Raw genomic sequence first — 22,370 nt, forward strand, 5'->3', positions numbered from 1 at the left:
GAACCTCCTCGTTGCTTTCAGCAGCTTGACTTTTCAATTTAATCACCAACACCACAGTGTCATTTTTATGTTTATGTGATTTCAGAGGGGTGGATTTTGCAGAACAGCAACAAAAGCTGAAAAGAATGAAAGGAAGTCAAAGGAACAGGAAGAAACATACAGATGGGAAAAAACAATTGCATGCTCACAAATACACTTTACACGCACACTGACTTTGTAAGTGCTAAGTCAGAAAAGTCAAGCTTTTACTCAGTAACGATTACTTTCATTAAATCTAAATGATGTTATGGGAGAGACAAAAAACGAAGCAGGAGACGGCAGCATAATCGGGCTGTTAGTCCTGAAAGATAAAGCTTCAAAACAGCTGATTCCTACAGTATTCACATTAATCCAGTTGGATATAGTTTCCTATCACCACCTCCTATGTGTCTTTTTCTTCTCTCTCTCTTTCTCTCCTTCAACAACTCTAGTTTGCAATGTAGGATTGTCTTGTTTCCAGATTTTTAAAAATCACTCCAGATTAACAGAACTCTGATCTGATGTTTGTGTTTGGAGTGCTCATTTTAACTTTCTGAGGCCTAAGTCATAACTGACAGTGATCCTAACCCTATGGAATCAATATGTTGGCCCGAGACTCAGCAAAAGTCTTGGTTCATATTTTGCTTCCAAGGAACTAGAGTTTTATTTTTAGTGGTCTTGAGCAATGTCTCGCCAGGATTTCTGAAAGTATTTTAAAGCTTTTCTTTGGACATTGGCTGCTTTTTCACTCGTTTTCAGCCCAATCTTTGTACCTGACCATCTTCACAGGATTTTTTCAAATCTTTAAACCACTGAACCTATTACTCATTCAAATACTGAAAAGCAGTGTTGTGTTTACACATAACAGATAACTTAGCAAAAAAAAAAAATCTTTAGGCACTTGTTTGACAGACATAAAATAGTATTTTTTTGTTTGTTTCTTTGTTTTTATTTTAACCAATAAGGTGATTTTCAAGCGCTATTAGCTGAGTTCTCAGAATATCTCTACACTGTGTGTGGTGTATACTTGAAACATCTAAGGAAACTGGTCAAGTGTCAGGTCTAAAAACTACATTGAGCAGCACTGTATTTCCATGTTTGTTTGCACATTTCAATAAATCGCTGCACCCATTTTCCATTGTCCTAACAAAATCTAAAGAAACAAGATGTGACTCAATAGTTTTGCATGTATATATATTTTTAATTGTACTTCAAAGTCTTGGTAATCAGGGGACAAAACTAGCACATTTGTTCTAACTAGCACACACTGAATACTATTTAAACTAGTTAACCTCACTGGGTTAATGCCCTGATTACAGCCATCCTTTAATGAACACATCACCAGTTTCTCTTCAGTTCATATAACAATAAAATGTAAATAACTGAATATTTTATGAAAGAAAATCACAGTAAACTTCACTGAAACACTATTGAATTATAATAAATGAGCTGTAACTAATCAGTACTTCTACAGTTCTCCAAAGTCGTGTGATCAGATAAGTGCCAAAAGCTTCTGTTATAGTAGCGAGCACTTTTATTGTTTCAGTCTCTGAACACACCTGGCTCCCATCATTTAAAACACATTATGGGTGGCACAGTGGTGCAGTGGTTACCACTGTTGTCTCTCTTTATGTGGAGCTTACATGTTCTGTGCCGGTGTTGGTTCTCTCTGGATTCTTCCCACAGTCCAAAGACAAGCAAGTAGGTCTCTCTGTGTTATCTTTGTGATAGACTGGCAAGCTGTCCGCCTCTCTCCCCATAAAAGCTGGGACAGACTCCAGCTCCCACACAAGCCTGACTTGGATTAGCGAAAAAAAATAAATGGCTGGACATTAAATACTAAATCAGCTTATTTTTTATATTATTTCTGTTTAATATAAGACCCCAAACAACAAGAAGTCAATTAAAGCCTTTAAGCACAATATTATTTTACAACACAAAGTAATAGTGCATCTTTACAGGTGAGACAGTCAATGATAATCATTGTGGTGGAGTTTGAGTGCACCGTTATCTGCCACGTGATGATGTTTTAATTGTGGTTCCTTTGTGACTGGAGCGCTCGTCACGTCTGCTCAAGCTTGATTCCTCTTTTTCTTCCTGAAAAGGAAACATGAGAATTCAACCTCCTGTCGTGTTATTTTCACAACTACAGCAACTAAAACATAACGAGGCAAAGACCAGACCTTCAGCAAAGCCTGCAGAAGATCCCGAGAAGGCAACAGACAGACTGCTTCTCCCAGAAACGCGATGAGGATTTGAAACACATCAGACCAGTATCCCATTGCAAGCATGAGGACGAGCAAGGCTCCCAGCCGCATAACTACAGAGTGCAGGAGGGCCGCTGTGCCCGTCTGCCGATGCTCATCCTCTGCAAGTACAGACAGAAAAGTTACACAATGATCCCAAAAAGCCTTGGCTTTGTGCTTACTGATTTTATAGGCTGTGTTTTTGCCATCAATTCTAAGTTTTTAATTCATATATGTTGCTTTTTACATTTACAGGGCTTCATTTCATCGCTTATGGTCTACTTTTATTTCTTAAATCCATATAATATTATTTAAATCTATTTAAATATTTTTATTATTACTTAACACTGCGTGGGTACTTTCCTCTCTGAGGATTAATTAAGTTCCACTCTCAGCAGCACTGACCATCACCTTGAATATACACGAGCAACATAATGTAACAGAGCGTCAGCAGAGTCCAGAACTTCATAGCATCCTTCTGGGACAGGAAGTGGTCATAAATCGTAGCGGTGGAAGCAACACTTGCTACAGCAAAAGCCAAGACAACCGCTCTTTGCAGTGAAGCCAGTATGGTGTGTCCGGAGGTTAGAAGAGTGATGCACTTCCCACAGTACTGTTTAGTGCTGTGCAGCGGGTAGAGTCTGGCCACATGGATCCACAGACTGTGGCTCAAGCTTGCCAGTTTCCAGCTGAGAGCAGCTGCCAGAAATAAGCTGAGGGAGCTGTGTGGAGCCCCCTGTTGGAGGAAGATCAGAGTGCCGGTGAGGCTACAACCCAGGGAGAACTGGCTCTGGATTAGGATCATGTCCAGACCTCTGCCACTGGCATCCTGCGTTAAGAGACGTGGATTAGAAATGTGTAATGAAAGAACACTCTAAAGCAGATACATAAAAGCATAAAATAATGCATAAATATAGCTGCAGTATTTGTTAAGGAGGAGCTCACCAGTCCAGCTGACGCCCAGGTAGAAACAGCCCTGAGGGAAAACTCCAGCACTATCAGGGAGAAAACCCTCGAGCCCATCAGAGAGAGGAGGACAGTCAGAATCCAGAACTGGAGGGCTGATCTCCAGTTCCCTCTCAGAGACGTGCCCAGTGAGGATGACCTGGGTTTGCTTCCATTTCCAGAGTCAGAATCACTGTGTGCAGACAAAATAGAATAACTCCAACGCTCTTGAAAATCAAGCTATGCTTTCCCTTTTTCCTCTCAAAGGGTGAACTCACTTGGAATTTTGAACAAAATTGTAGACTCTCAGCAGGTTGTACAGCACTGATATTCCACATGCACCTACGAGCCCTTTAAAAAAAAACACAACCAAAAATAAGCCAGTAAAGAGGAGACATGATATTGAAAAGTGCTGAGAATTTAACCATAATCAGAGAAAACATGTTATCAGACCTTGAAGAAAGCAGTCAAATGGTTTTGAATCAAAAGGTGTCCATCCAGTGGTTCCCAGGATCAAGGGGAGAAACATCTTTATGATGTTCTTGTAACGTTTCAGCAATAACACTCAAAGTGGTGCTACAAATGAATGACTTTGCCCTTATTTCTTCGAGCTGATCAGGTTTTAGTAAGCCCCATCCACCCAAAGGTACAAAGGTGAAACGTGATATGGCTACAGCTTTTAGTCCAATCAGTTCTTGATGAAAGGGGTTTCAAATCTTCTCAAGAAGAAACCTTTAACCCCAGTCAATTAAATCATTTCAAAGAAACAGAAAACACCACAGATTACAATGGTTTTAAAGCAGTGTATTCAAAAGATTCACCACCTATCCAGAGAACAAAAACAAACCAGACAGGTTTCTTACAAAAAATCTTTATTAGGACTGTTCATTGCTTTTAAAGTTTTAAGTACCAGTAGGTTAAATTTCTGCACATACAAAATTGAAATTACAAATGTCATTCTTGGCTTTAGTTACATCAGTTCAAGTCAGTGAATTTAAAAAAAGAAAATCCCATCAGGTTGTTTTTTTTAAATACAACAGACAAGGCATCTAGACAGTGTAATAAACATGGCAAACAATTGTTTGCTTTAATGATGATGACTTGTTCTTCAAGTTGACCGCACTCACACACTGATGAGTTAACAAGCAAATTCCTGCGAGACTTAAGCTTGAGGTATAAAAAAAACCCTAATCAAAAAATGTATACACTCGAGACATATTTTTAGAGAAAGATGTCTTCCAGTATGTGCATAACATGCCAGTCTTGATTAAGTGCTTCAAGTGTTCATTTTCTGTGCTAGATGGGAGAGAAAAGCTTGCACTTAAAGCAATATTTTGACATTTTGTTCATGTTTCTTTCTGGAAAAGAGTAAGATGAGATGTTTGATATGGCACCCAGTGTCCGTTGGTTAAATATAAAGCCACAGCCAGCAGGCATGTGCTTAGCTTAGCATAAAGACTAAAAATGAAAGGCAACAGCTAGCTTGTCAGAGCTACCAGCAGCTATCAGTACCGCTAAAGTTTACCAGCATTTTATATTGGCTCTGTGTGTTTAATAAAAAGTGTTGAAACAACAGTTTGTTATTTTATATGCAATTATTATGCTTCTAAGGAGTTACCATTAACTATTTTATTAACTTTGCCCAGAGCTAAACTAGCTGTTTTTATGCTAAGATAAGTTAACCAGATGCTAGCTTCATATTAACCATAAAAACGTCCATGAACCATCTCATTTCACTCTCGGAAAGAAAAGTAAATAAGTTTACTTCCCAAAATGTCACACAGTTGCTTTAAATTCAGTGCTTCATTAACTGAGAGAGCACTCTAACAGCTGTAGCAGAGCCCAGTTGTGCTTTCAGTGTGCAAGTATGGGTGCTTCAGCTCTACTTATCCTTCACTGCTTGTTGCCTCATCAGATCCCAGAACAGCATGCTTAGCACCGTGTGCGGGGCCAGTCGCAGGAACACGGGGCCCATGCCTTTATACAAACCCAGCAGGCCCTCCGCTCTGCACACCTTCAGCATGCAGTCTGAAAATCCATGATACAGACGCCCCTACAAAACAGATGTAAAAAACACAGCAAGTCTTTTGTGAACTGAAATAAGCTGAGTTCCTTTATAGTCACTCTACACAACACAATAAGATTCAAAGGCAGTTTCTCCTTAAATACATACCTAATATGAGAAAAAGATGAAATAATATATCTATAAAAATATATAAATTAGATGATAAAGGTCAATACAAATATAATATAAATGAAATGATTTCATATTGCTTTTTTTAATGACAGTATGCTTTTTTTTTTAGATTGTGAAACTAATGAAAATGAGGACAACTGTGTTGAAGACAGACTCACCTTACGCAACTCATCCACCGGCTGGTTGTAGAGCCGAGTACTAATGACATCAAATGGTGTCATGGTAATGGCCACAGCAACTCCACTGACTGCAGCTGCCATCAAGACTGCGAGCCAGCTGTTTGGACTGAACCACTGAAAGGACACAAAGAAAGATGATCCGACTTTCAACGCATGGCAGCAGCTTGGTCACATATGACATAAAACCTTCGGCTCTTTAGATAACATTACCTGAGAATGTGACACCCATTCCTTAGCTGAGGTGAAGGTTGCCAGCTGGGCAGCTGATCCCACCATGACTCTAGGCACAGCCCCATTCACACCCCTCCAAAGACCAATTAAACCTTCTTTTCGATAGATGGTAACAAAGGCATCAGACACTCCCTGAAATAGAAGAAAACAAAGGCACTGGTGAGTAGAGGCTACAGATAATAACACTCAAAACCAGGTAACACTTTATAACACGGCTTGCAACTAAGGGTGTTATTCCCCTGTAATTAAATGGGATTTAAATTGCATTTAATTGCATTTACCTACAAATATTCAAAGGTAGGTACACTAGAATAAGAGGGTAACAAGTCAGGTTTTTACAGGAAAAAAAAGAAATAATTATTCTGTAAGTTTATTCTTTATTTAAAATCTCTTTTTGTCACGGTTCTGGGTCTTTCTGACCCACCTTTTTGAGTTCTTGTGTTTTTTCTATTATGGTTTATGTTTTGAGTCCTTTGTTGTACTGTCTTTGTTATTTCCCTAGGTTTCAGTTATGGTTATCATGAGTTTAGTTCTTAAGTTTAGTAATATGGCTTCACTGTGTTCCATGATGTCTACTGTGCCTTTCTGTACCATGTTTCAGGTTCCAATGTTCTGTCTCCCCAGTCCCTGTTAAGTTTACATGTCTGGAGTTCAGTCAGTGTGTTTCCTGTTTTACTTTGAAGGTCCGTGTCTCATGTCAGTGTTTCTAGTTTTGCTTCCCTTGTCTCGTCCAGCCTGATTACTCCCAGCTGTGCTCTCCTTCTGTGTCTCATTCTCTCGTTATCCCTCAGTGTATTTAAGCCCTGTGTTGCTCTTTGTCAGTGGTGTAGTCTCCCTCATGGCTGTGTGTCCCCATGTGAGTTAGTTATCCATGTCCCAGTTTAGTTTAGGTTTTAGTGCCATGCTGCAATAAAGCAGCTTTTTGAGTTTAATTCCTGTGTGGTAAGTTTTGCGTTTGGGTCCTTCTCCTGCCTGCACACAGCCAAAACATGGCACTTTTACTAAAATTTGTGAACAAGAATTTGCGAAAATGAATACCTTAGTAAAAGTATTTGTCTAAAGCCAGAAATAAAGGTAATAATATTCAGGCAAAACATTCAGGCAGCCTGAAGTAACTTCATGCAACCCATTTAAATTTGCCTTGAATACATTAAGTCAGACCATCTCTTTCAGTTTTTGTTAATTCTGCAGCTGATTTCAGGAGGAATTAGCTGCACATTTGAACATACACATGTATGTATGGAGCTGTATTTATTAACCTTTGATAATGCATTCATTTTGGCACTGTTTTTGATATGCTTTTTAGTTGGAGCCTGATCAATCCTGGCATTGCCAACTGATAATACAGGACATGCCACTGATGGCTGAACCTGGCCATTCAGTATATTCAGGTGACCTCATTCTTTGGGCACATATCACTGGTGTAGACCTGACCAGCTGAAGCATCTGCAGATTATAACACTGCCCCTGCAGGTTCTTGCAGCAGGCCCTGAGCAGGCATGATGGGTGCATCACTTCATCTGCCTCTCTTCTTACGTTGATGGAGACATCACTGGGGAAGAGGATAAATCTGGACTCTTCAGACCACACGATCTGTTTCTATTGTTCCTGCCTTTTTTCCCCTGAGAGCACTCTTAGCACTTTTAATTTTAATTTTTATGTTTATTTAAGCGTTGTCTGACAGTATGTTTGCACAAAATACCACAGCAATTTCCTAATGTTGTAAACCTGCTCAACATTTGGCAATAAAACCCTTTCTGATTTTGATAAGCCTTAAAAAGATTCAGCGATTTGTTTTTAGTCCACCGAGTTTGCTTCACATCATGTGTGTTTGCAAATGTACTTTCAGTGTTAGACATATCCATGACTTGTACTGATGACTTTTTTTATGATCTGATTTTACCAGATGTTTAAAGGATCTCCAATCACGATCACTTTTTTCCAACCACATTTCTTCCTTTTTTGATGATTCATCACTATCCTCCCAGGTCCTTTCAGCCCCTTTACAGCCTGAACCAGGAAATAACTGCCTGAAATTGCATGGTTGTTTTTTTTCTTTTTCTTTTTTGAAAATTGAGTGTTTAATGAACCTTCTGAATAATAATAAAAAAATTAATATCAATTAGCATATTTTAGTTTTAATTTGCTAGCTCTGGCATTTCGGACAGCTTTTATCCTGGTTTTGGTAGTTTCAGTAATCGCCTTAGTTGTCTTTGCTTGATGAAGGCAAATAATTTAACCCATCTTTTCCACAACCACATGATTCATCTTCTGATATGGTTGTTTGAGAAATGAGAAGCGGCTCACTACATCAGTTAGGTTTAAATAACCTGTATCCAGCTAAGTCATATTAATTATTGCAGTAAATATCCAGTGGAAGGCTCTTATTGGTTTGCTTAAGTAAATATAGGTGGAGCCTTTTTCTTTTGGCCAGGCAGATTATATGATCTGATGGTTAAAGGGCAGACACGTACTGTTTAAACACCATGCGTCTGCAGTTTTACTGTGCTTCTCTATAATTTAACTTATACTTTTAGTTTTATACTCTCACCACACTGCATTTTAGAGAAAAATATTAAATACACGTCAAATACAAGTTGCATCCATTTTTTGTTGAAAACACAGGTACATAATGTTATTGATACGCAGTGTTTATAATGACCATTTTCTCCTCAGGTGCCAACAATTAACGTTTTCATTATCAGCTTTCTATCTTGGTATGTCATATTAATGGGAGTGTTATGGGCTTCAAATTTTAATTACCAAATGAACACCTGATTAAAAAAAAAAAAATGCACAATTATTATACTATAGCACATAGTTTACACCATCCCGGCCAGTTATTGTACTTTAATACACCTGTACTGACATCTTTAAACACTGAAACAGCTGGTAAGCTATTCTTGTGTTTTATGTGAAATGTGTCCGTCTTACCAGGTGGTTATGCTGGTGACCTACTGCAATGGCTGCCACAGTCTGAGCCTGCAGATGGGTTTTCACCTATGAAGAAAACACAGCAAGCACGTTTTAAAATGCATTCAGGCTTATGGTTAGTGTTCAGCAGCGAGCTTCACTTAATGCTTTGCTGAAACAGAGTTCAAAGTGCACAGAGCACCAGACTTGTCACCAAGTCATTTGTTAGAATGAGCTGTGTGAGGATACCCGATAACCCTGCTAATATTCACAGGAAGGAGTTACACAACGTGCAGATCGTCAGGAGCTGGTCAAATACAGGATTCAGTGATTCATTCGCACTTTCCTTGTAAAGGAAGTTTTTTTTCTTCTTGTGAAATCATGACGCATTTCATGTAAAACAAAAACACCTAAATAAAAAAGGAGAAGAAGCTTCATCGTTTCCTTCTTGATATCAGATATGGTGTCAGTAAAATAACCTTTACTGCCTGCCAGCAGCACACAGAAGGACCCACAACATACTGTATAGGTTTGGCAGCAGCAGGCGGAAAGAAAAACATTCAGGATATATTTAGTGACCGTGATATAAATACGTCATCAGACAGTATCGTCTTTCCATGACCGTCCAGAAAGCTTAGATGGACTTGGATATATTGACTGGCAGCTGAGGCAGAAAAACAACAAAGAGTGGTACAGTTGTAGAAATGCAGAGGACATAAATCGAGTGATGGTGAAGTTTGACACTGGTGTGAAAGTGATGTTTTTTGGAGAGCATGTAGACGGACTGCTAACAAAATGCACACTCGGATATAAACTGGAGATCATACTGCGTTTTGAAGACTTTCTAAATAACCTAGATCTATGACTTTACGCCAAACATCTATGTGATCTAGCAAACACTGGGCAAAAACAGCTTGAAGACCTTTGAGGTGTCTTTGAAAATGGTCTGGGGTCTCTTTCTTTGCCCTTCAGTTCAAATGCAGACAGTCGGGTTTGTATTTTAGCTTTTCTTTTCTTTCAAGTTCATTTCATTTTACTGTCCTTTCATTAAGCCACTGAAATTTATTTTCCCCCTCTTTAACTTTCCATTTAGTCACATTTTGTCAAGTTAGTCTGAAAGCGTTGCTGGTCTCTCACTAACCAGATTCCACCACATGATTTCAGGGGAATTTCCAAAGTTAGTCTTTTTGGAACACAATTCCCTAGTTGTATAATTATTCTGCTGCAGACGTTCAGGAAGGAAACAAAGGGTGGGGGCAGATTTTATACTGGAAATACTGGAAAAACAATAACTTTGGAAGAATTTCACATCATTTCAAATGCAAGCTCCTAGAATTTTCTTCGAATAAACAATTTTTACAGCAACTGAAAATTGCTCCAATATAGACTTACTAGCCACTTCAAGTACACCTTGCTACTACTGGGCTGCAAACCTGTTTTGCCTTCTGAAGTGTCTTCATTCTTGCTTCTTGCACTGCAGGAAGCAGGCATAAGAACATGTGTACACTGTGGTCATAAAGGGATGGACAAGAGAAGCAACAACATGCAGGCAGGCTGTGGTGTTTAAATGATGCCCTGTTGGTATATCCTCCACACTGTTACATCACCACCAGGTAGGATGAATCCACGCTTTCATGTTGTTTGCATTAAATTCTGACCCTACCATCTGAACATTGCAGCAGAAATGCAGTCTCAAAGACAAGGCAATGTTTTTTCAGTCTTCTGTGATTCAGTTTTGATAAACTTGTGTGAATTGTATCCCCAGAGATGCTCTTGTGCATATTTTGGGTTTAAAAGGTGGTTATTTGAGTTATTGTTGCCTTCCTTTCAGCTGAAACCGGTCTCCATACTACAGCTCACTGGATATTTCTTTTTCAGACCATTCATTTTAAAGTCAAAAGATGGCTATGTGGGAAAATCCCAACAGATCAGCAGTACTCAGACCAGCTCGTCTGACACCAATAACAACATTCAAAGTCATGTGAATCACTTTTCTTCCCAATGCTGAGGATCAGTTTGAACTTCACTCGGTCATCTGAACCACATCTACACATACAGACCATGATGTATTTGAATGTTGAATGTGGCTATTCCTTTAATGTATAAATATCCTGTTGTGTAATTAGGAAGTGAGCACAAAGGATGGGAGTTCACTTTTGTCTCTTCTTTTTTAAATCTATGGGTGAGTAGATGGTAAATATTTGTCTCTCTCCCTCTCTCCCCATATATGTAATTTAAAATCATTACATACATTTGCAATGTATGTGATTCTGTTCGTTTTTTGTTTGTTTTGTTTTGGCTTTGTGCTAATAATGAATAAGAACTGTTGAATATCAAAAAGAGAGAGAAATATCCTGTTGTAACATATTACTCGTGTTTATGGAAAATCCTTTGTGTTACACTGTGATACAAGTTTAGAAGTGTGTTGATGTTTTTTTGCTGCGGATCACAGTTTAACAATGAGTGACCTAGTTAGTTCCTGAGAGTTTGTCATCCAGGCCACACATCTAGTGGGAGATCTAATGCTTCTGTTACTTCTGCTTTAACGTGATTAGAACACACTGTTTTCAGTCACTTTGAATAAAAAGACCTTTCTGGAAAAAATATCAGAGGACTGAATAAAAAGGATTTAAGAAAGTGCCACACATGAAGCAAACATGATTGTTTCTTCTCTTAATTCTCTCATATTTGGCGCCAGATGCCCAGACCACCTCAGCATTGGATGGATGGATTTGGCCTTTTCTTTTCATATGTTGAGACTGTACAGATTTGTCTTAAAAAATCATTAATGCAAAAGATCCTAAAAAGTCAATTCATTTACATTAATACATATTGTAATGGGGATGCTCACAGGTAGACACTTCATTTGAATTAAAAGAGTCACAAAAAAAACTTAACCAAAAAAAAGCAGATATTTTAAATTAATTTTAATGATGCACAAAAGCCAAATCAGTGGCAGACCACTAAAGGAGTTTATCTCTATGGAGCTTCATGTTTTATTGAAATACCTTCCTCTGGAAACAATGACTATAGAAGAAACTATAAAAAGGAGAAACTTTAATAAACTTACCAGATAGGCAGGAGAAGCTATGAAGGCACCCAGAGCTCCAGCACCTGCCCCTGACAGCAGACTCCCCCCATGGAAAGAAGTGATCCCCAGAGCTTCACAGTAGGAGTACGAGCCCAGCCTCACACCGTTCATCACACCCTGGTAGATGAGCCCAGCTGAGAGCCCCTTCTGCAGGCCCCGTAGCCCATCCGTGCGGCCCACCACCCAGAGCGCCTGCAGGACCCCGCGGTAGTGTCTCTGGTAGGATCCCCGAGCACAAAGCTCCCCCTGTAGCTGCAGACGGGTTTTCACCACCTCCAGAGGATTGGTGAACACACAGGCTGCGCAGCAGGCAAGAGCGCCCAGGGCGAAGTCTAGTGGAGGCCAGACTGCAGGAGGCGGCGGCAAGGGGCCAAAGACCCCACAGGGGACCGTCAACACGGTGGGTGAAATCCTCTGGGAAGGCTGTGGAGCAAACACAGACTCTTCGGGCGAAGTGTTCAGCAGCTGAGAGCTACTCATCGCTGAGAAGTGATCTTCACAGTTTGCCTTAACAGTACTCATGATGGCTTTCCTCCCCTTGCCTCAGTGTGATAGGAGCAGGGAAAGTACTTGGTAGAGTACAGTAAAGTCAGAGACAGAAGCTACCGACTCCTGCGATTACTCATTTAACATCTGCTTTACACGTTCGTCCTGTGACTCGCAGGCTCACAGTGTCCTCCTGGACTCACTTTCATTAACTTTCTTCACTGTCATTCTGTTCTAATGAGACACCATCTGCAAGAGATCATGCAAACATTTTAAGCAAGCTTCAGGTATGACACCCAAATCCAGCCTTGCAAGTCAGGAGAGTGACTCTCCTTTTTTTCCAGGAAAGAAAAAGCTGTCAGATATATTTAGGTTCCTCCTTGCAGGACAAACATTGTAAAAGCCTCTCTCTTGTTCTTTGACTCTGGGAGCTTTCGGCACACTGAAGTTCATTCATTCAATACTACAACTGACCCAGAAACAGATTTAAGAGTAAACACACCAGATAATCTGACATTCATAAAACATACAAGCACACAAAAATGCTCAGAACAAGTATCAGAGACAGCCACGTGGAAATATAAAACTTTTCTGAGAGTCTTTTTCTGTGGTTATAAAAATCTTAGTTGATAATGACACTCACAGTTTTCATTGATCCCGTGCAGTTCCATTCTTCCTCTCTGCTCCATTCTTGTAAACATGTGTCTCAGCACATTCATTGTCACAGTCCCCTCCTTCTGATTCTGGTCAGAGCCAATAACGTTTCAGGCCTTTGTGCCACCTCACCATTTCCCTGAGTGCGCACGAATGGGTTGGCTGTGCTGTGAAACTGCCCCTGCTCTGGTCCTATAGGAGCTCTCTGGGTAAAAGGTTATTGTTGGTCAGAGAGAGGGAGAGCTGAAGCGTCTGAGGCCCGGGAGAGCAAATGCTGTGTGTGAGCTATCAAAACAAGGTTAAGCTGCTTAAGACCGCATGGATAATCTTGGAAGCAAAACAAAGGGACATATGCACTGCTTTTACTTTTGCGCTTCTTCCATCTTATATTTATCTTTTTATTTGTTTTAAAAAGTTTTTCAGTATTCAGATTTATTCAGTAGAGGAAAACTGATGTGGTTGATCGCTTTAAAATTGACGAACCCTCTGAAAAAGAAAAGAAAATGAGCCGTAAGTGCTAATTGGAGAAAGTTTTAAATCAATTATCTGCCGACTTTTTTGTGCTGTATGACAAAAACTCAGCCACTAGAGGCCGCCTTTTTGTAAAGTTCAGATCAGACACCTGAGGTGGATCCAAGTTCCCTGTTCATCTTAATGAACCACCTGCCACCTTTAGTAATTTTTGGACCTTTTGTTTACATTAGTTTATGTAGCAGTCAGAGAGCAGCAGGCTTCTTATTATAAAGGCTAAGAAGGGCCATAATTTAGAGGTTGTGATATCAGAATCAGAACACTTTATTGATCCCTGGGGGAAATTCTTTTTTTGTTACAGTGCTCCATTATAAACAAACATTAACAAGACAGACAATACGCTAACTAAGAATAGTACTATATATATATATATATATATATATATATATATATACATAAAGTCACTTATTAATAAATAGCTGGAAAAGAAACGTGTAGTTGTAGCAGTAAACAGTGTGTTAAGTGGATGTGTTGTACAGGGAGATGGCCACAGGCAGGAAAGATTTCCTGTGTCGTTCAGTGGTGCTTTTCGGTAATCTGAGTCTCTCACTGAACGTGCTCCTGTGACTGACCAGCATGTCATGGAGTGGGTGGGAGGTGTTATCCAACATTGTCTTTATTTTGGACAACATCCGCCTCTCCGACACCACCTTGAGGGAGTCCAGCTCCATCCCCACAACATTACTGGCCTTACGGATTAGTTTATTGAGTCTGTTGGCATCAGCGACCCTCAGCCTGCTCCCCCAGCGTGCAACAGCATAGAGGATCGCACTGGCCACAACAGACTCGTAGAAAATCCTGAGCATATAAAACCCACCTTATTTAGATGTGAAACCACTACTGAATTCATAATGTTGAAATGTATACCACTATGTTTTTTTGTGCACCCAACAGACACTTTATCAAGTACACCTTGCTTGTACTGGGCTAGACCCCCTTTTCTAGCCCAGTACAAGCAAGGTGCCTTTATCATCTTTGATATCAGGTAGGATGGATTAATGCTTTTATGTTGTTTGCACCAAATTAAATCCCTACTAATCTTAATGTACCAGCGTAAGCCCACAGTCAACAGGCCAGGTAGTGTTTTTTCCCCAATTTTCTATTGTCCATTTTTAGCGAGTCCATGCAAACTTGTGCTTCTTCTTGGGAGTGATGCTCGGTGTGGTCGTATGCTGCTGTAGCCCATCTGCTTTAAGGTTTGTACATTCATCACGTGTAATCAGTGGCTATTTGAATTACTATTGCCTGCCTATCAATAGAGGAAATAAAAGTTAAAGATTCTAATTTTGACTCGACTTCTAATTAAAGTGAAGAAGTATTTAACTATTAGAAAAAAAAATTAAACTTCACATTAATGGTTTCAGCTGTTTCCTTAGGTTTGTGTAACTTCAAAGTTTATTCTCCAGTTTGATGACAACTGCTGAAATGATCGAAAGCTTCAACACAATTATGACTGCAAGCTGAGCTTATTTAAGCTACAACAGCAGCAATGTTTAAAGACAAACAAGAATTTTGAGACTGTCACTGAGCAGACATGGAGGCCTTTATTGTTTAACTATATTCATAGTACAGTGCCACATCTCTCATCCACTGTAGCCCCCGTCACACACATTAGTCAACAACTTTTAACCACCATCGTGCACACACACACACACACACACACACACACACACACACACACTCACACTGTTTTCAATGTAAACATTGCAGGCTTAAAGAGTGATACAAAAAGCAGGTAGTCAGACAGTTTCTGTCAACAGCGTCCGCTCTTCCAGACGTACTCTAAGAGTTCAGAGGATGATGACACAAAAAATAAAATTTTTCTGGTTGTTCTTCTAGGGAACAAACAAACAAAAAAAAAAAGAAAAAAAAAAGTCAAATTTTCTCCCATCACTGTGGTCTCATACTCACACACTCACAGGATTCTCATTCAAGCAAATGGTTTTATCAAAGTGTACTTAAAGTGTTTTCTTTTGAATGCTTGCAGTAGGCAGAAGGGGGAATAGTGAATTTCTGAAGTGAAACATCTAGCAATGATTATGTTCTTTATTCATAATCCTTCCTACAGGAAAAAGGCCTTGTGTGTCAGTTCCCTTGTGTGGTCACAGGATGAACATCTTCTCAATCCGTCTGGAGCTGCATTACCTTTTAGCGCGTACAAAGTACAAGGCGTTGGTTTTAGGGTAGTATTTCACATTCTGTTTTTTGTCCATGAGGCCCCCAAAGATGATGAGCTCTCCCCTGCCCTGTACCACAGTGTGAAGGCTGGTCTCCGGTGGTCCTGTGACTGCAGGTGGAGTCCCGTTCCCATAAACTCTCCAAGACACTACCCCGGCAGACTTGGCTCGGGACACATCGAGCACGTACATCTGCATGGGCTTGCAGTTGAGAGACTGGTACAGAGGTTTGCCTACGTTCAGGCTCTGCGGCGGATGATGACCGAGACGCCTCGCAATAGGCGGGATAGCATGTCCATCGGCTCCAGCCACCTGAGGAGGACTGGAGGAGGATGACGGAGGGGTTCCTGGAGGACCTGCTCCACCTCCAGGAGAAGGCCCCTGTGTCTGAAGGGAAGACGATGATGATGAAGAAGGTACAGATGAGGAAGATTTGTTTTTCACTGCCTCCAGCCCTCGTCGTAAGGCAGCAGGGGACACTGCACCTGGTGGGGTGCATGGGGAGCCTGAGGGAGGCGTATGCAGGCCGTTGGTGCTGGGGACCTCAGGATGGTGAGCAGCGGAGGGGGGAGACTCCCATCCATAGTCAGTGGAGGAAGGCAGGTGAGGACGAGAGGGAGGAGATGCAGCCTGGGCTGGGCTGGTCCGCGGGGAAGGGGAGGATCCATTTATTAAGGGAGGAAGAGGAGGGCTTTCTGGGCCTTGTGAAGGAGATGGCTGCTGAGAGGAGGACGGGCTCCCGTCTCTGGCACCACCTCTCGCTGAAGGCCGAGGTCTCAGAGTGCCCCATCGGCCATTTACACACGGAGCCTCTTCAACAGCTCCCAGAACAACACCGGCAGCACCGCTCCGAACGGGAGACTGAGAGCGCAGGGAAGGAGGTTCAGGGCCCAGAGGGGCAGGCGTGGCACTTATGGGGGAGGGCCGAGAGTTAAGACTTGGGCTTAGCGGTGCCCGCCCAGATGGAGCCTGTGAGAAGACCACCACACACTGGCCCACCTTGTGTGTAAAAAAAGAACAAGTTGGGAAGAAGAAGCATTAGTGAACACGGTTTACAAGTATTCACAAAACTCAGGAGTGTACTATAAAGAGACATACTGGGTTAAGGAGGTATTTCCAAGGTAAAGTCAAAGAATGACTTTATGTTTTTTGTTTTTAACCTGGTCACAACAGTACCTTAAGATGAAGGCAGAACTGACCAGGGAAGGTTTGTTTTAGAGTTTTCAAAAAAAAAAAAAAAAAAAAAAAAAATTCAGTTTCAAATGTCTCAACTTTAACCAATTACTTTCAAGGTAACATGTTCCAAGTGCCATATAGATTATCTTAAACATACACCGATCAGAGGCATAACATTATGACCACCTGCCTAATACTGTGTTGGTCCCACTTTTGCCCTGACCCACCCACAGGCATGCACTCGACTACACTCGTCCTTTAAGTCTTGTAAGCTGTAAGGTGGGCCACCATGTGTAGGACATGTTTGTCCAACACATTGAACAGATGCTCGATCGGATTGAGATCTGGGGAATTTGGAGAGCAAGTTAACACCTCAAATTCGCCTTTTAGCTCCTCAAACCATTCCTGACCCATTTTTTCTTTGTGGCAGGGGTGGACAGGGGTCAGCATGAACACATTGACTGGTCTGCAGCTATACAGCCCCATGCGCAAAAACTGTGATCCTCTGTGTATCCTAACAACTTTGTCAGAACCTGCATCAGTGACCATAATATTATGCAGTGTATGTTATACATGCAACCTACATGCTTTGTAACACACAACTTTAATTGATGGCTAAGTCACACACACTCACCCTACATGCTGGGTGACACCACAACTCTGGGGCCCCATGGTCCTCGTTTTCCACCTGCAGCTGCTGCCACCTCCATGGTAGTGCATCCATGTGGAGAAGCCAGGCATCTTTAAGAAGCTATGATTAGGGGAAAAAAACCAAATCAGTTCTCATGTTTCAAGGACCTGTTTTAAAACTGGAAAGAAAGAATAAAAACTTACTGCATTTGGACCACCACATCCTCCCAAGATGAGCAGCGTCTGATCGTCTATCACAATCTAATGAATAAACATTTGAAGAGCATCATTTATTTCACATATAAAACATAGGTGGACTTTTCTGGCACCTTTAGTAAATGCACAAAGAGACAAGTCAAAGTCAAAACTTCCACAGGGCTGTTAAAATGATTAAGCATCCCTGTTTAAATACTGAAGCCTTACTTGTGACTGGCCGCCTCGTGGGTGTGGTGATGGTCCAGATATGGGCGGTTTGGACCAGGACCACTGCTCCAGGTCGAGAACCCACACTTCATTACTCCTGTCATAACCAAAAGAGGACCAGTGGAAATTTTCATTCAGTAATATATCCCTGTTCGTAACATCTAAATCTAAAAGGATTAGTAATCTACATTGAAATATAATTCCTGAGAGTCGAGTGTGGGAAGATTTACTGTACTTGGGAACAGTGATTACTGCCGTCTAAGATCACAGTCTATACAACACATTGTTTCAGATCTAATTTAATTTGTTTCACATGTGTTAACCAACCAAGCGAAGCCTTTGCAATGGCAACCTATTAACACCACTGTAGTTTAAATAAGCAAAAATTTAGACTAGTCTTTCTAATTGCATGCAGTCAATTACAAATAAAACCTTCTTACATCTGACGAGCTCCTAGAGATCCCCCGAACACTATCATGTTGTTTCCTATTACAGATGAAGAATGGCCTGCCATAGGTGGAGGTCCATGTGTCGTTACTATACAGTTCCACCTGAGAGAGGAAAAAACAAAGTATATGGAAAAAGAAGACAATAATAATGAAATGTTTAAACTAGTTCATATTTGGCCACCATGTGTCAGTCACTCCTTCTCACCAGTTCTTTGAAGGAGAGTAGGTGTGGATTTCATCAAAAAAACGTTCTGGTTGGTGTAGTGGATAAGGGCTGGGGCGAGTCCATCCCCCAAACAGCACTAACAGATCTTTGTGCATCACTAGAGTCGCTCCAGCTTTAGGAGATGGATAAGAGCCTGTTTAAAGGAAATAAATACAATAATTATTGGAAAATAAGTATGCCAGATTTTTAAATAAGTCATCAATTACACATACATATCATATATTGTTTCCTCTTTGCTTTAACTCATACATAGTATAATTAAATCTGCTATTAAGCATGTGACTATTGTTCTCTCTAGCATGTCCTGCTGAATATGGGTGACTGGTCTTCAAAGATTTTTGACAGAAAATTGTGAAAGAGTGGAGTTTGACCCAAACCGTGAGATGAGATGTTATACCTCAAGGATGTAGCATTAATTATACAATAATTACATTTAGGAAAATAAAACATAAATATAAACAGGCAGATCTGTAACCTAAACTCATCCAAACCTCTGTGTGGTCCACCAAACAATTTACCTGGCGTCTCAACATGAAAAATCAGTTTTAAGATTAAAAACATGTTAACATAATGAGAATTATGGGAGCAGTAATTATGAGAAAATTGGCACCATGGATGGGATTAACAGTTTTGTCAAACTTTGTGCTGTAGCGGGGACACTTTAAATGACCATTAAAAACATGTTGAACTGTTTACTACACTCTATAAACCAAGGTAGAACCATTATGTTGCCATAGCAATACATCAAATAGGTAGGTTGCACTTTAGAGACTGGTTGGAGAACTATCCCCGTCCCCCACCCACATCAACAGTAACCAGACAACTATGTTGGATATCTAGGTAAACCAAACTGTAACTACCCAAATGTATCTAAAAATCATAGCTTGTGTTCCCCAGGTTGAAATTCTGACCCAATCACATTTTCACCCAGATGTTGCTGACTTTTTCTCTTTATACTATCTCACTCCACTTCCTACAAACATTTTCTCAGAGAGCCAACTCAACCTTTCAAGGAAACTGTCCCCACACAGCTCCCCTTACATAAGAAGCTACTTGTTTCCAGAACAGTTGTAAAAGGGGTTACAACCTCTGATTTGTGTTGTTCTTACCAGCCTGTGAAATTGTTACCTGAGGCCAAAGGGCGGATCCACTCCTTGCTGTTGAGGTCAAGTCTCCATAGGTCATTGAAGGCAGCATTGCAGCTACTCTGAGTGCAACCCCCAAACACATACATGGACTGATTTGAGTCATAATAACATGCACCTGCAACCCGCAAGAAGAGAGAATAAATACCCAGGGTGTATAGTTAAAGTCTCTGCACACAATGCTTTAAGGATCATCCTGTTCTTTATGAGATGGCACCAACAGCTTGTCTGACACTACATTTAAACCACTGTAATTAAAAGGGTTTATATTTGTATTACTCCAAGTGGCCTATTATGACAGTGACATAGCACAAATCAGCATTTTAAGATTTCAAAACAAAAATGATGAAAGAACATTTCACTTCAAATGCAGCTGGTGAAGAAAGAAAATGAAAAAAAATGAAGTTGCTAATAATCTATTTTAAGACGAGCAGTAGTCTATACGTGGATTAAATGTCTGATGCTGCTCTTTTCATGAGTCATCTACCACAGACTGAAAGCCCTTATTAATTGCTGTACATTAAACTTATAATCTGATCCATACCTTAAATTACATCCAAACATTTAGAGGCTTCAGATCCATAAAAATGAAGTGCCATTTTATTTTGACTTGTAGGAAATAGACACACCAACCTATAAGTGGGACAAAATGCTTTTGACATGAAGCATGGTAAAAGGGTCATATACTAACTGTGTGAAAAGCGCTGAGTGATGGGAGTTCCTGGATATGGGTATGTGCGACTTTCCCACTGGATATTACCCTCCTGGACAGCTCTCAAAAATCCATGGTAACACTGATAGGCAACACCTAGTTAGCAGAGAAAGTGTTCAAGAAACAGAAGGCAGAAAAGTGGAGAAAGCAGATTCTAAGCAAAGATAAACAAGCATCCACCTTATGATTAAATATTATGCAAACATGAGCGGCGTACCTTTAATGAGACGGTACCACTGCTTACAAACGAGTGCAGCGGTCTTGTGCTCCTGGTAAGGTGAGAGGAAGGACAGAATATACTCTAGAACTTCCTCTGGCAGCTCCACCATTGTCCTCCCTTCTCCTTTGGCACCACTGTCCATGTTCCCTTCTTGACAGGAGGACCCCATCTTTGCTTCCACTTCCTCCGTTATCCCAGCAGGCTCTGAACCTTCATCCTCTGTATCCATGGCAACATGTCCTCCTCCATCTTCATTGTCAGGGGAACGGGACATTATTGTCTGTTGAGACATTGGGAGACAGGCTATTGATGCTAAGGGGACTATTTTGAATCAACTAGATTTAATTGTGCTCTATACATTCTTACTGGAATCCACATTTTACAGATGCCTGTATGATTGATTCACTCAGCCTAAACATAGAGAGGGTGAAGGCTTTAAATTGGAAGAGATCTGCTCCTAGCCAAGAAACCCAATGACACTGCAAAGCTGCAATCAGCATAAAATTAGCGCTTGACGACCTTAAGTGTGATATCCACTGTTTAGAACGGTTGGAGTCCTTTCTTTGAGTATCTGGTCTGTCCACACCGGACGTTTCAGTTATATCATTAGCTACATCTAATTAGCTGCCGTTAGCCATCACATTATAATGCAATACTGGGTAGCTAGTGCTAATTATCGCCTAAAGCTAACTCACGATATTAGGGGAAGTAACGTTATATTTCATAAGGCTAAATGAGCTTTGATTTTTGCTACAAACTGCAATTTATCCAACTAACCAACCGGCTAATGGTACCGTATTGTGACCAAGAAAAAATATTTTGTGCTAGCTTTGGCTAACGCTAGTCAACTTGTCATGAGCATCCACGCTAACGTTAGCTAACAGAAAAAGAACCTTTTGGCTAGCGGTGTCAAAGAAAAGGTGCATTTTCTCGACAACACCTCTGCTTTAAACAGCATAAAATCGCTCACTTCTTAGCTGTCTTGTCGACACGACATCCTCTCAGGTCAGCAGCCTTATTTGGTGTTACCACCCTCCTAACTGACGAGCTAGTCGAAACCTTCAGTCTTCTGCTAATAATCTTTGCTAACGCTAGCTCAACCACAGGCTATGTGTAATGTCAGTTTCCTTCTTTATTATACGCTGTCAGCTTCTCTCGGTGACTACGCCAGATTTGTCTGGTACCGTTGTTTAAGACGTATTCTTTTCAGGGCTCTGAGTGTGAAGCTTTCCTCTCCTCCTCCTCCCCGTTATCAGCTCCAAAGATTCCTCTGCAGCCTCCAAACAGTCGCCATCTTCCGCTGTGAACAGCGACCTCCTCCGCAGCTCAGCGACGCTCCGGTAGCCGCTAACCGTCTGTGGTACCAGGGTGGGTCCTCAGCCCCAAACAGCCGCCCAGGGCAACACGCTGTGTGTGACCGTGGTATGGAAGCCTTTTTCAGCCATTCAATTATTAATTACTTTTTTTTTTTTTAATTAAAAGCTAAGTTGAAATTTTGAGTAATTAAGTAAGAAAATGGAGAGCTACTACAAAAGTCTAAAATTTAAAATGCTAACTCAAAATGTAGTCTTTAGTCTAAAAGAATGTTCAGTTGCAGAAAAACCTTTCCATACCACTGTTAAGGTTTTTATAGTTGTATATTTATGTATTTTGTATATATATGTATAGTTTATTGAAGCAAAAAACAAAACAAAAACAGAAAACAAGAACAGAAGTCTTAC

At 40.7% G+C, this 22,370-nt stretch overlaps 3 protein-coding genes across 6 annotated transcripts; all 3 read right to left on the minus strand.

Annotated features, from left to right (window-relative positions):
- Positions 1 to 288: 288 nt before the first annotated feature.
- Positions 289 to 3,957, minus strand: LOC120731552 (transmembrane protein 82-like). 2 transcript variants are annotated; one of them, XM_040028618.1, is made up of 4 exons: positions 3,210 to 3,957; positions 2,676 to 3,093; positions 2,202 to 2,386; positions 289 to 2,115 (listed from the first exon to the last, which is right to left on the minus strand). In XM_040028618.1, the coding sequence occupies exons 1-4, from the start codon at positions 3,285 to 3,287 to the stop codon at positions 2,026 to 2,028; spliced, it is 771 nt and encodes a 256-aa protein (XP_039884552.1). In that variant the 5' UTR covers positions 3,288 to 3,957; the 3' UTR covers positions 289 to 2,025. The 2 variants fall into 2 exon arrangements, with proteins under 2 accessions (XP_039884552.1, XP_039884550.1); XM_040028616.1 differs by having other exon boundaries at positions 289 to 2,386.
- Positions 3,958 to 4,064: 107 nt separating this feature from the next.
- Positions 4,065 to 13,158, minus strand: slc25a34 (solute carrier family 25 member 34). 2 transcript variants are annotated; one of them, XM_040028613.1, is made up of 6 exons: positions 12,950 to 13,068; positions 11,800 to 12,555; positions 8,751 to 8,816; positions 5,796 to 5,948; positions 5,565 to 5,699; positions 4,065 to 5,262 (listed from the first exon to the last, which is right to left on the minus strand). In XM_040028613.1, the coding sequence occupies exons 2-6, from the start codon at positions 12,340 to 12,342 to the stop codon at positions 5,092 to 5,094; spliced, it is 1,068 nt and encodes a 355-aa protein (XP_039884547.1). In that variant the 5' UTR covers positions 12,343 to 12,555; positions 12,950 to 13,068; the 3' UTR covers positions 4,065 to 5,091. The 2 variants fall into 2 exon arrangements, with proteins under 2 accessions (XP_039884547.1, XP_039884548.1); XM_040028614.1 differs by lacking the exon at positions 4,065 to 5,262 and adding an exon at positions 5,280 to 5,412 and having other exon boundaries at positions 12,950 to 13,158.
- A 1,856-nt stretch (positions 13,159 to 15,014) lies between these two features.
- On the minus strand, positions 15,015 to 22,047 carry fbxo42 (F-box protein 42). 2 transcript variants are annotated; one of them, XM_040028621.1, is made up of 10 exons: positions 21,834 to 22,047; positions 20,647 to 20,929; positions 20,409 to 20,525; positions 19,701 to 19,835; positions 18,552 to 18,705; positions 18,338 to 18,448; positions 17,898 to 17,994; positions 17,679 to 17,735; positions 17,479 to 17,595; positions 15,015 to 16,667 (listed from the first exon to the last, which is right to left on the minus strand). In XM_040028621.1, the coding sequence occupies exons 2-10, from the start codon at positions 20,921 to 20,923 to the stop codon at positions 15,633 to 15,635; spliced, it is 2,100 nt and encodes a 699-aa protein (XP_039884555.1). In that variant the 5' UTR covers positions 20,924 to 20,929; positions 21,834 to 22,047; the 3' UTR covers positions 15,015 to 15,632. The 2 variants fall into 2 exon arrangements, with proteins under 2 accessions (XP_039884555.1, XP_039884556.1); XM_040028622.1 differs by lacking the exon at positions 21,834 to 22,047 and adding an exon at positions 21,620 to 21,827.
- Positions 22,048 to 22,370: the final 323 nt, after the last annotated feature.

This window comes from Simochromis diagramma, unplaced genomic scaffold, assembly GCF_900408965.1.
Source record: "Simochromis diagramma unplaced genomic scaffold, fSimDia1.1 OVJJ01000483.1, whole genome shotgun sequence".
Taxonomy (NCBI): Eukaryota; Metazoa; Chordata; class Actinopteri; order Cichliformes; family Cichlidae; genus Simochromis; species Simochromis diagramma.

Coding starts and splice junctions, on each gene's coding strand:
- slc25a34 (XM_040028613.1), bottom strand. CDS start 12,342: ATGAGTACTGTTAAGGCAAACTGTGAAGATCACTTCTCAGCGATGAGT. Junction 5,949..8,750: donor GTCACCAGCATAACCACCTG/GTAAGACGGACA, acceptor CTTCTATTTCAG/GGAGTGTCTGATGCCTTTGT. Junction 5,700..5,795: donor AATGGGTGTCACATTCTCAG/GTAATGTTATCT, acceptor GTGTCCTTTCAG/TGGTTCAGTCCAAACAGCTG.
- fbxo42 (XM_040028621.1), bottom strand. CDS start 20,923: ATGTCCCGTTCCCCTGACAATGAAGATGGAGGAGGACATGTTGCCATG. Junction 20,526..20,646: donor GTGGTACCGTCTCATTAAAG/GTACGCCGCTCA, acceptor TCTGCTAACTAG/GTGTTGCCTATCAGTGTTAC. Junction 17,596..17,678: donor GATGTGGTGGTCCAAATGCA/GTAAGTTTTTAT, acceptor CCCTAATCATAG/CTTCTTAAAGATGCCTGGCT.
- LOC120731552 (XM_040028616.1), bottom strand. CDS start 3,287: ATGGGCTCGAGGGTTTTCTCCCTGATAGTGCTGGAGTTTTCCCTCAGG. Junction 3,094..3,209: donor CCTGGGCGTCAGCTGGACTG/GTGAGCTCCTCC, acceptor CTCTTAACGCAG/GATGCCAGTGGCAGAGGTCT. Junction 2,387..2,675: donor GTTGCTCGTGTATATTCAAG/GTGATGGTCAGT, acceptor CTGTACTTGCAG/AGGATGAGCATCGGCAGACG.